At 40.7% G+C, this 15,223-nt stretch overlaps 3 protein-coding genes across 3 annotated transcripts in view; 1 reads left to right on the forward strand and 2 right to left on the reverse strand.

Annotated features, from left to right (window-relative positions):
• The window catches only part of lamp5 (lysosomal associated membrane protein family member 5), a 4,774-nt gene extending 2,381 nt beyond the window's left edge, over positions 1-2,393 (forward strand). The window contains exons 5-6 of the mRNA XM_037685766.1: positions 235-423; positions 2,021-2,393. Of these exons, the coding sequence (XP_037541694.1) occupies positions 235-423; positions 2,021-2,196 (365 nt within the window). The 3' untranslated portion in view covers positions 2,197-2,393. The remainder of the gene's footprint in view (positions 1-234; positions 424-2,020) is intronic.
• The window catches only part of fermt1 (FERM domain containing kindlin 1), a gene marked incomplete at its 5' end in the record, with an annotated part of 928,370 nt that overhangs the window by 449,785 nt on the left and 463,362 nt on the right, over positions 1-15,223 (reverse strand).
• pak5 (p21 protein (Cdc42/Rac)-activated kinase 5) overlaps positions 10,965-15,223 on the reverse strand; it is a 117,953-nt gene continuing 113,694 nt past the window's right edge. The window contains exons 9-12 of the mRNA XM_037685760.1: positions 14,528-14,654; positions 14,036-14,161; positions 13,826-13,960; positions 10,965-11,474 (exon numbers count right to left, since the gene is read on the reverse strand). Coding sequence (XP_037541688.1) covers positions 11,319-11,474; positions 13,826-13,960; positions 14,036-14,161; positions 14,528-14,654 — 544 coding nt within the window. The 3' untranslated portion in view covers positions 10,965-11,318. The remainder of the gene's footprint in view (positions 11,475-13,825; positions 13,961-14,035; positions 14,162-14,527; positions 14,655-15,223) is intronic.

Consider the following 15,223-nt stretch of genomic DNA (forward strand, 5'->3'; position numbering starts at 1 on the left):
CATCCATCTATCCATTCATCCATCCATCCATCCATCCATCCATCCATCCATCCATCCATCCATCCATCGGTCTATCTATCGATTGATTTATTTATCTATTTATTTATTTGTTTATTTATCTATTTTCTTATATAAATCAGGAAGATCTCAGTTCCTACATTTCTGAGAGTTGATCACAGAAGCACTTTAACCCACTCTGTGTCTGTAAGTCTCAAATGTCCCATTTGTCCCCAGCTGGGAAGCACACAGCCAGCACCCACCGACTGTCGGCCCTGGTGACCCCCGCGGGACGCTCCTACTTGTGCATGGCTCAACAGACCATCACCCTCATCTCCAGTGACCACCAGAAGGGTGTCACAGTCTCCATGTACGACATCCAGATCCAGCCCTTCGACATCGCCTCTGACTTCATGTTCAGCACCCGTAAGACAGTCTTGAAACTGTGCACACACACCCCCCCCCCCCAGTCACACACAGCTGTTTGTTTCACACTGCAGCAGATGATGGGAAACCATGGAGGGGTGGGGTGAGCTGTACATCTTTTTGTGGCTCTCTGAGGGGAAGGTTGTAGCTGCAGGATGCAAGGGGGTGTGAGGTGAAATGAGAAAAGGAGAGGTGGGGGTACATGAGAAATAAACCCCACACAGCAGGGGGGCACACAGACAGAGACAGGGTCATTAGGACTTTATGAGCTCAGTCATATCTGTGGCCTGAAAGCAGAAACATTTACCTGAAAATCACCTTGGAGGGATCATGTGGCCCGAGAGCTGCTGTAAACTCAACTCCCCGTCTTCCTCTGCTGCTGCCACAGACTGTCCTCCTTATTGTGCACTCACATTCTGAACACAGACTTTAATCATAGAGAGAAAACATCTGTGCAAAGACAATACACCGTGCCTTCATGTCTTAAAGTTTGAAAGCTGAAACGTTTCACTTCTTTTTGCTGTTTCACATCAAAGGTGATAATTATAAACGCCATTTTAACCCCATAATTCAGACAAAATGCTTATTTTATCACATTCACTGCTTCATTTTATTGTTGTAAAGATGAATCCTCGATTTATTTTATTGTGGGGAGAAAAGACAAACATGTTTCAGATCAGATCTCAAATAAAACATTTAAACTGTTTTTACGACGATTCTGAAAAAGTTCATTTGTTCGTCGTGGCTTGTTTCTGATTTTATTGTCCCATCCTGGCACTCGCTCAGTGGTGTTTCCTGTAAGGCAGGGGTCTGCAACCTTCACGATCAAAAGAGCCATTTCTGTCCCTTTGTTCACTAAATTAAACGTGTCCGGAGCCACAACACCTGCTACAACTGGGATTCTCAACTGGTGGCCCACGGACCACTTTAAGTTTGTTGGAGGGTGCTTTTCTGGACAGTAGTGATTTTATTAAACTAATAATATCTGATGATTTTTAACATTTATTGATATTTTTACGCTCCAAGACAAAATAAAAGACGAGATTCTTGTAAAGAAGGAAAAAATAATAAAGTTTTTGCCCAGTTTTTAAAAAACTAAAACAATAAACTGCATTCTTATGTGATTTTTTTTTTTTTTTTTTTTTTTTGGGTAGAAAAATTATGTATCCTACTTTGAAGAAATTAAGCATAAAGTGAAAGTATGTTTTACTCCTTGTAATGTTTCTAGTATTCATATATTTGCAAAATAAATTACAGGAAAACTGCTGAAACTTGCCCTTTTAGTTATAAACACCAATAAAATTCAGTTTTACTCCAGTTTTGGTCAAAGCTTGAACGGGCCGCTGCAGAGGGACCAAAGAGCCGCATGTGGCTCCAGAGCCGCAGGTTACAGACCCCTGCTGTAAGGTGAAACTGGCATGTGCACGTGCGTTGCCCTGTTGTTCAGCGGACAGCGTCCTCGAGCTGACACACGTTCACCTCCTCTTGCTCTTTAAAAGAGAACTTGATGTTTTAATTATAGAAATGTGCGCCCCATAAGATATTCCTCACCTAACACTGTATCACCCTCCATCTCCTCTGTTTCCTCCCTCCGCAGCCTATAAGTGCATCACCGACCAGAGGGAGCACCTGGAGGAGATCCTCCCCCTCATTCTGGGCCTCCTTCTGGGCCTAATAATCGTCATCATCCTCGCCATCTACCACTTCCATCTCAAGCTGACAGCCAGTCAGCCGCAGCTCCCCAGAGATCGCTCCATGTACAAGAACATGTAGTCAGCGTCTCCCTTCACAGCCGTCCTGACGGACTCGTCTCCTCGGTGTCCCGGCGCAGAGGAGCGCGTCCTCACGCTGGACTCAGTCCCTGATTGATGAAGGTGAAAGGCCCGCACTGCACTGCCCACTTGAGCTTCTGAATCGTTAAAACACACGTTAGTGGGACTTCTTGGGACCTGAGGCGGGTGCAGATGGAGAGTAATCTCACCCAAATCTAATTAATTTGGATCTCAATGCCATAAATAATAAATTAAAGTGTTTTGACTTTTCTTATAAACAGAATCATTTGTAAGAGTCAACTTATGTCTTCAAATCCTGAATTTCTACTCATCTGAATTTGCTGCTAAATGGTTTTATTTCTGTTTGTTGATCCTGCACTCGCTAACTTCAGCATACTTTTGTTCAGAGCCTTGTTCTCACGCTGAACGCAGCCATCGTGTCGCAGTCTTGTAGTGTTCAGTGCAGTCTTCGCCTTGACGTCTGACCTTTTCTCTATGGAACAAATCAAAAGAAGAAACTAAATAAAAACTCTTAACGATCTGCTTAAATCAACAGATTTGTGAGGAAAACATAACACTTGTGAACGTGCAGAGTGGTTTAAAATAAAAAAAAACGTGTAAAATATTTTTGAAGTGAAAGTCTATGCATAAATCTCTGCTGATGCAACCGTGTGAAGTATTCTGTCCTGTTGGAAATAAATCGCTCAATTCACCTTCGTCAAATGGTTTCTATGAGTCCAGTTTATCACATGCACTCCTCTCAGGCTGTCAGCCGTGATGGGGAGAAGAACATTTCCCTTCTAGTGCAAAATGTAGATCGAAAAAAGAAACCCGCGATGACTCTTACACGTGTCAGGACGAAGTAATGCTTTTGTTCCCAGATGCCGAGCCATCAACCAAACACGATGAGCAGATCTTTTAGAACGAGAAATAACGTTTTTTGTCGTTTACACCAGATTGTTTCAGCTGCCTGAACCTCACACGTCAACCTCAGCTCATATCCAAGGCCTTTAATGCAGTAACTCACTTTAATGTTGGAAATACTCTTCAGAATAGGTCATGCTAACACCTGCAACACCCACTCTGCCTCCTACAATGGCCTCACTCACAGAAATGAACTGAGTATTTGTGTTGTGGGTCTAAACGTATCTTTTACCCAGAGCAAGTTTTTATAACTTCTATCAAGATCAATAACATGTGATCATTTGGCACCATGATTCTGCAAACGTGATTTACTTTGAACTGTGATAGTTCTTCTCATAAATCATGTTACAAGTGATACTGAAAATAGTGACATTTTTACTCTGTTAAGCTTTGATTTGAAATTCCCAGTAAAACACGAGTCAGCCATTGCTATTCTGTTAATAAAAAAATAAAATACACATTTTAAAAGTGACAGGTAAATGGTTTTAATTGATTAGTGGTGATTTTGAGGATTTTTGGTCAAGCACCCCTACATTTTAACTCAGCACCACTGGAAAAATAAAGAAAGCATCATTAGGATTTTGTAAAGAAACTCACTTCTCAAATCTTGGATTCACCAAAATATTTAATAAATTTTGAATAAAAATGGAATAAATGATGACAGTCTCAAACGGGCCATTGAAATAAATCTATGATTTTTCTTTTAATTACACGAGTCGGAACCTCGAAGCCACCTGTCAATCAATCCAGAAGGCTCGTCTGCAACTGACCAATCAGAGACCTCAATTTGTCCCAAAGTGAAACGCCCCTTTCCTGCAGGAGCTCCACCCCCTTTTCCTCCGACAACATTGACGGGGTTTTGCATTTCGAATGTTTTGCAGTCAGAGGGATTTCGTGAAAAATCATCAGAAACAAAAGATTAAACATTGTCACTGGGGCAGATGTAATTCAGACACGTGTTACCCTGAGCGTTTACAGGGTGGAATACACTTTATTCCATTTCACAAACTAAACAAAGTTTAGAAAAATGTAAAAGATGGATAAAGCCATGAGCCGACCTCATGAGCAGCTGAATGTGACAGTGATAAACAGGAAGTAGCACATGTTCATCTGTGCGAAGGTAACTGCAGGTAAATTTTCAGTTTTTTGGTCATAATGACATCGTATGCTTAATGGTTAAATTAAAGGTCAATGCTTAAAGCTAGATGTGCTTTGTTTTGTGTGTTTTGTGTGTAGATATATGTTGCAACTTCTGGTTCTTTTTTTATGATCAGTTAACACTAAACTGATTTTGTACAAAGCGTTTATTAGGTTGTGTCATGTAAAGCAGAGCGCTACGTCTGTAGCATCTTAGCTAGCGCCTCTGTATTGCACACTGCTAGCTTAGCGCGACTTCTTGTTGTGCCATTAACTCTAAAATAGTTAAACGTAGTAAACGTAGATGTTTAAGAACCTGTTAAAATACACCAGAATGCAGGAAATGGTATCTACTTTATTCAAAAGTGTCCACCACGTTGTTCAAGCCAAGAAACACTGTCAACACTTGGGGCTAAGCACCCCTACAGGTCAGATTCTAGAAGCACCCCTGGTGCCGTGTGAGACTACAACTGGCTTCAAGGACACGCAGAACTACACCGAACCCACTTAACAAAGGTATAAAAGTGAGAGGATAACGTAGCTCAGGGCAGATTCTTCTGACTGTCTTCATGCGTGTACATATTTAGTGTTTTTATGTAACCTGTCATGAAATTTTGACCTTGCAAGTATAAATACTGGTTAAAAATCTTCTGCCATCATGCGTTGTTCTTTTGGGTGAACAACGTTAGTGAGAGAGGTTTTCTCCAACAGTGTTAGTATATTTTACTTGTATCATTAGTAGTAGTAGTATTCATAATATTTGTAGCAGTGTTAGAATAGATAAGATCAGGTCATCACTTAAACCTACAATTCAGATTTACTGATACTTGTTCAATTACCCAAAGTGAGAGAATAAAACCATAAGTTTGAAGCCCAAACACTCGAAATTAGGGAATTGATCCATTTGGACCTTTGATCTGGCACCTGATTGGTGTAAATAAATGAAGTGGCTTAATTTCTTCTTTTATTTAATCATATTTAGTTTTTTCAAACAACAGAATCCAAAAACATAACACTTACTTTAGTTTAAAAGACTGAATTAAATTTGTTCTGCGTTAGTAAATTCAATAAAACTTTTTCAGCTTCATTAAATCTCATGTGACCAGGTCTTTTGTTAGATTTGCTCAAAACATATTTCATGTAACTGTAGACCACTTCATACATTTAAACAGATAAGTTCATTGGAACAGGTTGGCAAAATTAAATTAAATTAATCTAATTCATGAAGTGTATCATCTGGCCTACTTGATGGAAAATATTTATGGCAAGCCTGCTGTGTATTTATTCAGCTTCCTTAAAGCAAAAAATGTTCAGGTTTTAAAGTGGGATTTTATGGAAAAAATTATGGATAATTAGAATCTTACGTGTTGTAGAGAGCTCTTTGTTCAACCTCAGTTTGGAAAAATGGAGCAAATTGTCAAACAAACGGGACCAAATCCAACGAGGAAAAGCGTTGTTTTCAACTAAAACCATTCATGGCTGTTTGAAAAACTTTACACGCCTGATTTAAACAACGTGGTTACAGAATACTCACAAAATGAGGAGTTCAGCTAAAGTTCAGAAGCGTGTCCAGTTAGTTACCTGTCAATCAGTGTGGTAACCATGACAACAGCCTGTGTTCAGATTGGTAGAAATAGGGCTGTCTGTTAATGTTTTGTTCCTGAACGTGGGGGTGAACCTGGTGGTGTTCGGCTCATCAGAGACACAGCTGTTGTTCCAGTGAAGCTACGGCTAACATTAGCCTCATTCATTTTTCTTCAACGGTTAATCTGGAGCACGCCTGTCCACTTCGTTATCAAGTGTGAGATGCTACAACACTTTTATTTGCCAGCGTAGATAATGGTAGCAGCAGCTAGCTGTTGCACTGCAGTGCACATGCAGAAATACCAAAATATTTCTGCCAGAATAACCACATAAATTAAAACTGACAAAAGGTCTATAGAATATTATTGGCCTATACTCAATGAAATACTGAGGACCTTTTCAAATTTTACTTTTGCAGGATTTGAGCTTTTGGTCATTCTAGTTTTAGTAACTTTGTTTTGCCAACAAGTAGAAAACTGTTGACCAACTTGTTGGAGCAGAAATCGTACCAGTCAGCTGATGTGGCACATTAATAACCTGTTCATGCTGCAAACCTGAAAAACTGGAACCTTCAGGTGGGGCCGAGGTCAGACCGAACTGAGACATGTTCCAGCTGCAGGCCATAAACCAGTAGGAGTTGTGCTGTGGGGATTTCTGTGTTGTTCTCCTTCACTCCCATGAGTTTCTCTTCCTCGTGTGTCTCACCTGTCTGTAGTCACTCCAGATGTTTGTCATTCTGTCTCGTTAGTGTTTATAAAGTCAGCGTCTCTGTGTTCCTCCTTCGTCTGTGCATTGCCCTGTCATGTTCTGTCTCCCTCCGTGCCTCCACGTTCCCTCCATTTATGTAAGTTTTGCTGCCATGTCAGCCTTTTGTTTTTGTCATTAAACATTATTATTATTTGTACCTTCGAGTGCCCCGTCTGTCTGCACATTGGGTTCAATCCAAGACCAGATCATGAGCTGCGCTCAGACTATCCTCTGCAAAGATTAAAACAGGTTAATGACAGCCTATGGATAAATGCTTTGAACTACACGTGCAACTGAATTACCGTATTTTCTGCCGTACACATCGTTCCACCCTATAAGTCCCATCAGTCCAATACAATCAATACATTTATTATGCATCACTGCTGACAGCCCAGAAATGTGGACCAGTGTTGTGCCAAAAATCGATTAGCTACCTAATGGCGGCCACGGGAGCATGCATGGGAGGACTTTAACAAGAATTTAACAAGATAAACACCTACAAACAATTATTTGTTTGCTCGACTTTATAGTAAAGGTGTGTTTCAGTTTAACTTTTGCTTAATAAAAGGACGTTAACAGTCAAAGCAGCTGCATTTCAAAAGCATTCGCTGCTCCCGGGAGGACACAGAGGGAGGAAAAAAAGAGGAGGAACGTGGCTCGTTTCTTGGAAATTTAACAAGATAAGCATCTAAAACAATTATTTGTTTGCTCGAAATTATAGCAAAGGAGTGTCTCAGTTGAACTTTTACTTAATAAATGCACTTTAATGGTAAAATTAGCTGCATTTCGCCAGGGCGGTGCAGTGTGAGGAAGCTGGTGTGATGGTTGCTCCCAGCAGCGAGCGGAACGAAGGTGGCAGGCTATGGCAAGCCGACTGAGTCATTAATAGCTGGTGAAGATTCTCAGTCATTCAGGACATGGTAAATTCAAAAAAATTCTAGACAAAACAATAAAATATAAAGTATAATAAATAAACCCAACATTTTTCAGTCAGGTCATCTGGACAGTTTCTTTTTTGTGCTGAATTTTTGTGTTGCATTGTAAACCTGGATTATTGAGCATGGACTTTGTTGTTATAATAAATAAAATCCAGTTGTTTTTGTCTTGAACTTTTTTGAATTTGTCATTATAGCCACTTTTACCCATTACATCCTGATACACGCTCAATAATCCAGGTAGAAAAATCCAAAAAAGTTCAATCTGGTCCTCTGGACATTCAAAAAACAAGAAAACAAAAACAAAACAAAACAAAGCAAAACAAAATGTAGAAAAGTTTTGTCTCTCATCCGAGAGACTTCCTCAGTCTGAGGTGCTGTATTCAGCTCAGTCTCTTAAATAGCACCTTCTCAGAGTGGATCAACCAGTTTTGCTGCTGACAACCAAAACCAGCTGATCACATGCTCAAGAAGGACCATCAGCCTAACAATGGATCATTAGCACACTGATGGCTGTTTACTGTTCACAGAGGGCTGAGTGATACTAGCAATCACAGCATTGTAAGAGGGGGACAGTTGAACCCGGAGGCCTCCACTCCTGTTTAACGATGGACGGTTTCTTTTCACAAAGATGGCCTCCTTTACTCCTCTCTCAAACCATCGTTCCTCTCTGTCCAGGATGTGAACATCTTCATCCTTGAAAGAGTGACCGCTGGCCTGGAGATGAGTGTAGACCGCAGAATCCTGGCCTGATGATGTTGATCTTCTGTGCTGGGCCATCCTTTTTGTCAGTGGCTGTTTAGTTTCCCCGATGTAAGACTGATCACCCTCCTGACACTGAACAGCATACACAACGTTACTCTGTTTGTGCCGGGGGACTGGATCTTTGGGATGAACCAGTCTTTGCCGTAATGTATTTTGGGGTTTAAAAGCCACTGTTTACTATTCACTGTGAATAGTAAACAGCCATCTGCTAAAGACCCATTGTTAGGCTGATGGTCCTTCTTGAGCATGTGATCAGCTGGTTTTGGTTGTCAGCAGCAAACTGGTTGATCCACTCTGAGAAGGTGCTATTTAAGAGACTGAGCTGAATACAGCACCTCAGACTGAGGAAGTCTCTCGGATGAGAGACGAAACGTTTCTATATTTTGTTTTGCTTTTTTTTTGTTGCTTTCTTGTTTTTTGAATGTCCAGAGGACCAGATTGAACTTTTTTGGATTTTACCCATTACATGATACAACGGCATGCCTTACTACTCTAGTGCTATCTAGCGGCTGAAAAATGGTAGTGTTCAGTTTTTTCAGTCAGAATGAATGAAAATGGTCATATCTCAGCCAAAAAATGGTTTATAAATATGGGAAACAAATCCATAAATATGTTGCTTCGGCCTATAAGTCGCAGAGCATGCAAATTATGCAAAATACTGCAACTTATACAGTGAAAAATACAGTAATCATATTCAAATGTACAAAAGAGACTGTTAATAGTTTATTACTGCAGCTATTACCACGTTTTATCTTCAAGGCAGCCATATTGGATTATGTAGTCACAGCTGGTGAGAATCCTCTGACTTTCAAAGTTGAATTTGCAACTTCAGGAAGTTCCTGTTGAGGTTTCCAACATGGAGCACCATGACTGCACAACTCATTACAAGTTTGCCGTTAGCGATCAAAACATTTCTAACCTGATGGATCTATTCAGTCTAAAAATGTCTCTGTCCACAGAACACAAGGAGCCACTGAATGGTTTGACACGTTTTAAAAATTTGGTAAATGTTTTTTCAATTTTCTCTCTCTCGGATGTAAAAATCACTTTGAACTTGTTTTAACCACTTGGTCTGGTGCTTATGTTTATTAAAGACCTTCAACATTCTTTGCACAGAAGTTTCAGTTTCATCCTTACTGATAGTTTCTTTCCTCCACATACCTGGCTTTTATTTACTGGTCCAAGGCGTCTCTCTCTCTAGGAGAGAAGCTCCATGCTTTGTTTGAGTAAAATCAATATCTCATTATAGTACTCCAGGGGGAAATGGCTTATAGGAAAGAAAGAGGAAAAAATATGTATTTGTAACACCTGTTCATAGATGTACCTCTGTGCTTGGAGATGAAGTTGAAGCAAAACTGTTGAAAATGGAAAACTGCCGAGTTGAGAAAATGTGGAAGAGACAAACAAAAAAAAAAATCGATGACCAAACTGGTGTAATCTGACGATGTGTTGGATTAAAATCCGCTAAATATGAAACATTGTGAGAGAGAAGTCAAAGACATAACAAAAAGTGAACACCATGCAACACAAATGTTTGTTCGTACGTGTGTTTTTTTTAATTGAACTCAGCTTCACCGATAACAAACGTGCAGTATCACTGTAAAAGCCAAAAAAACAACAAAAAAAAAAAAAGCAGATAAGTGTGACTCATTTGAATCTTGGCGCACACTTAGCACAACCTCACAGATGCTGCTCATCCACTGACTCACGCTCACAGTCGTGCGCACAGATCACAGTGACGGATGGGTAAAAATGACGCGGGGAGGATTACACCGCTCTGAGAATGGCAGCGCAGTCGGGGTGACAGCGAGCGTGTCTGACCGAGGTGGGATAAGGAGTGAGAAGATGACAGTGAGTAGAAAATAGGAGCTTTTATCAGCATCCTGAACTCTGTGCTGGCGTCTTGAACGAGTGCCTCTTGGTATTTAAAGCAACACAATAAGACTGCTATTATAAAAGAAAGAAAAAACTGTAAGGAATACATCTTGTTTTTTTGTCAAATCCATTTAACCTGTGCTACATGTAAAATGTGTCACAGTATCATAAAAGCTGTGCTTTGTGGCGTTATAAATAGGTCTGGGTATTGCTCGGATGATAAAACAGCTGATACTGCTTGTCAATTAAAAAAAAAGTCAACAAATAAATAAAAACAAACAGAAAAGGCCACACAATAAATCAAAACATACCTCCAAATTCCAATAAATAAACGAGTTCTTGAAAAGGTCATACAAAATTCTAACATTACCTTCCTTTCCCCCAACATTTAATGGAAGTTCGTCTACAAATGTGAGCTCATAAATATATTCAGTGTTTCTTTTCTTCTTAGTAACAGTTAGGGTGATTTTATTTGGAATATCTTATATCTTTAGGCAAAAACTGGATTATAAACAGTAGGAAAGATCTCTGCAGAAACTCTATTTAATACTGCTCATATCACAATGGTTACGACACGATAAAATACTGCAAGTTATCAAAACTGTACAGAGAAATCTTACAAGTTTTTCCTAAAATACATTTTTTTTTGTTTGTTTTCAGGTGTATGAGGTGAGAGGCGCCGGGAGCCTGTCTCTGTTTGATGAGAGTCGGGTACCTCGCTCCTCAAAGGCTGATTATTCGGCCCACTGCTTTTCTGCTCGGGAGACGGGTGGGTTCGCCGAGGTCCCCTCCGCCTCGTCAGCAACTCAGCGCACCCTTCTGAAGCTCTGGAAGGCTGATGGCTACTACGAGTCTACACAAAGCTGAAGACTCAGTCTGGGAAGAAAGAAGGATGCAGCGGTGCAAACCAGCACAAGTTCCTCCGGTGAACTTTGATTCCACCTCAAGGTCCAAACTGTTCAGTTTTTTTTTCTTCTTTTCTCTGTGCGTGTACTTTAAACATACTCCACTAGCTAATCTACGTCACGGTTATAGGTGTTAGTGGCGTACCACCAAGCAGTGGGGTCGACTTGGCAGGGTGAGGGCAGTGTCACCCTGAAAGGGGTGTTTATGTGTGTGTTTTCAGTATCGAAAGAAGTATGTTCGAAGTCAAGGGTCAGCGATGGCGGTAGTGTCTCATAAGGGGGACGATACATGAAGGGGGTCCAGATATCTTGAGGAACGGGTGCTGGAGGAGCTCCTGGGCAGTGGCTCTCTGCGACGGCTCCCTGACGAGCATCATGTCCAGGAAGGAGCGCAGCACAGTCGACACCTGGGGAACACACAGAAGAGAGATCTTAGCATTGATAACTTTATCTTCAACGTTTGGAAGAATATCTAAAGTTACTCATAATGTGACAATATAGCAGTTTTATGAAAAGGAAATATCTGTGAAATTTTATTGGCTTTCATTGAAAAGCAACTGACAAAAATAACTCTAATCAAAAGCCTCTTGTCTCCTTAGCTCAATGTAGAACACAATTTTCTTTAAATACTAATAAAATACTCGTGAGATATCACGAGCAAATACAGGTGCTGGTCATAAAATTAGAATATCATGAAAAAGTTGACTTATTTCAGTAATTCCATTTAAAAACTGAAACTTGTATATTATATTAATTTATTACACACAGACTGATATATTTCAAATGTTTATTTCTTTTAATGTTGATGATTATAATGACAACTAATGAAAACCCCAAATTCAGTATCTCATAAAATTGGAATTTTGTGAAAAGCTTCAATATTGACGACACCTGGTGCCACAGTCTAATCAGCTAATTAACTCAGAACACCTGCAAAGGCCTTTAAATGGTCTCTCAGTCTAGTTCTGTAAGCTATACAATAATGGGAAGAGTGCTGACCACAGCTGCCCAAAAGACGACCATTGACATCTTGCACAAGGAGGGCAAGGCACAAAAGGTAATTGCTAAATAGGCTGGTTGTTCACAGAGCTCTGTGTCCAAGCACATTAATAGAGAAACAAAGTGAAGGAAAAGACATGGTAGAAAAATGTTTACAAGCAATAGGGATAATCGCTCCCTGGAGAGGATTGTGAAACAAAACCCATTCCAAAATGTGGGGGAGATTCACAAAGAGTGGACTGCAGCTGAAATCAGTGCTTTAACAACCACCACGCTCAGACGTATGCAAGACATGGATTTCAGCTGTTGCATTCCTTGTGTCAAGCCACTCTTGAACAAGAGACAGCGTCAGAAGCATCTTGCCTGGGACTGCTGCTGAGTGGTCCAAAATTATGTTCTCTGATGAAAGTAAATTTTGCATTTCCTTTGGAAATCAAGCTCCCAGAGTCTGGAGGTAGAGAGGAGAGGCACATAATCCATGTTGCTTGAGGTCCAGTGTCAAGTTTCCACAGTCAGTGATGATTTGGTGCCATATCATCTGCTGGTGTTGGTACACTGTGTTTTCTGAGGTTCAAGGTCAACGCAGCCGTCTACCAGGAAGTTTTAGAGCACTTCATGCTGGTGACCAACTTTATGAAGATGGAGATTTCATTTTCCAACAGGACTTGGCACCTGCACACAGTGCCAAAGCTACCAGTACCTGGTTTAAGGACCATGGTATCCCTGTTCTTAACTGGCCAGCAAACTTGCCTGACCTTAACCCCATAGAACATCTATGAGGTATTGTGAAGAGGAAGATGTGATACACCAGATCCAACAATTCAGAAGAGCTGAAGGCCACTATCAGAGCAACCTGGACTCTCATAACACCTGAGCAGAGCCACAGACTGATTGATGCCACGCTGCATTGCTGCAGTAATCCAGGCAAAAGGAGCAACAACTAAATATTGATGCTGTACATGCTCATACTTTTCATGTTCATACTTTTCATGTTCATACTTTTCAGTTGGCCAACATTTCTAAAAATCTTTTTTTTTTTATTGGTCTTAAGTTTAATATTCTAATTTTCTGAGATACTGAATTTGTGGTTTTCATTAGTTGTCAGTTATAATCATCAACATTAAAATAAATAAAAATTTATATAATATACAAGTTTCTTTTTGAATAGAATTACTGAAATAAACCTACTTTTTCATGATATTCTAATTTTATGACCAGCGCCTGTATATATCTAGCAGTGGCCATCTTGGATTTTGACATGGAAACTCATTTTTTGAGATGAATGTTTCTTACGTGTAGCTGCAGCTACACACCAAAATGGAAGTCGGCATGTTGCTTATTTTTGAACTTATCCAGATCGTAATACAGACAGACAGACTGATGGAAGGTATTTTCAATCCCTCACTTCGCTCCACAACGTGGGACAAAAACATTAAGTTCTGTTCACAGCTGAGTTTTTAAAGATGGCAACTCTGTTTTCAATGCTGTAATCTGAGAAACTGCAGTGGTCCAAATCTGACTCACCTCTAATAAACTTGTACAAACAGCTGTGTTCAGAGTGATATGTTAGACTATACTCTTTCTCTTTTCATATCACTATTTATGTTTTATCCGTCCCCACTTCCATTGGACTTTGAACCCAGTTTTGTTTTGTTCTTTTTAGGAAATTTGTCATTTAGGAGAACATCTTTAGCTCTTAATTTGGAACTTACTGTATCCACCATCCGTTGGATAAGCTTGCTCTTTTTATTTTCCTTACCTTGTGTGATTCCTTTAACCGGGGGGGCAGGTTGTCTCGTATCCTCCTCATGGCCTGCAGTGGGGGTTCATTGAAGTAGGGGGGCTCTCCATCCACCATCTCGATCACCATGATCCCTAAAGACCAGATGTCCACCTGGACACAGAACCAAACATTCTGTTCACCAGAAGATCTAAGTCCACAGAGTTGTCAAAAGATCTGAGTTCCCACCTCAGTCCCGTAAGGTATTCTGGAGATGACCTCCGGTGCCATCCAGTACGGCGTGCCCACCAGAGACTTCCTCTTGGGCACCTCTTTGGAAACTTGGGCACAAAAGCCAAAGTCTGATAACTTGATCTGCAAACACACAGACGCACACAGCTCACATTTTACATGCAGAAGTGTCCTGACCCACAGGGATGAAGAGCTTCCACAGAAGTCGCCTCTTTGCCCAGTTAACAGTTAATCAGACTTTAATTAATCACGTCTTATCAACTCGTTAGGAGGCATTATGCAGGATTTAATTACTGGGCCACGAGTGGAGATTGATGGATGAAAGAGTTCCTGGCTCGGGCTGTTGGCGAGTGAGAAACAACTCCCAGGAAGAAGGTCACAGTAAGAGAGAGAGAGAGATCTGGAGTAGATGTAAGTAAACTGTTTAGACGGGTGAGAGAGGTGGAATAAGAGAGCGATGAAGATCTGTTGGAGAAAAACTCGTCTTACCCTCCCGTCGCTGGTCAGGAGGATGGAGTCGCTCTTTATGTCTCGGTGGATGACGCCCTGTGTGTGCAGGTAGGACAGAGCTCTGAGCACCGACAGACACACGGTGGCTATCTGCTCCTCGTTCATCCTGTGAGGACACACAAACACACACAAACACACACATCAGCCACCACAGAAACCTTCCCTGTACGGCAGAGTACGGTGAAAAGGTCTTTAGGCATCAGTCGTTCCTTCAGATTGTCTTTCCAAGCAGCCGGACCTTCTTGTAATCTTTTAAAGTGGTCTTCATGAAAGGATTTTAAAGTTGTTTTCTTCTTACTTTGGTTGTTTGTTTCACTTATCAATCCAGCACCTGAATGTTTGTTTGTTTGTTTGTTTGTTTGTTTGTTTGCTTGTGTGTTTGTTTGTTGAGCCAATCAACCCTGATTCATGAATCAGTCTGGTACAAATAAAAAAAAACAATGAGGTGATTATCAAAAAGTTATGAGCTGAAAACTTGGAAAGATGATCCATCCATCCATCCATCTATCCATCATCCATCCATCCATCCATCATCCATCCATCCATCCATCCATCAATCAATCAATCATCCATCCATCATTCATCCATCCTCCATCCATCCATCCATCCATCCATCCATCAATCAATCATCCATCCAACCATCCATCCATCCATCCATCCATCCACCCAACCATC

This window comes from Nematolebias whitei, chromosome 12 (genome assembly GCF_014905685.2).
Source record: "Nematolebias whitei isolate Nwh7 chromosome 12, NemWhi1, whole genome shotgun sequence".
Lineage (NCBI taxonomy): Eukaryota > Metazoa > Chordata > Actinopteri > Cyprinodontiformes > Rivulidae > Nematolebias > Nematolebias whitei.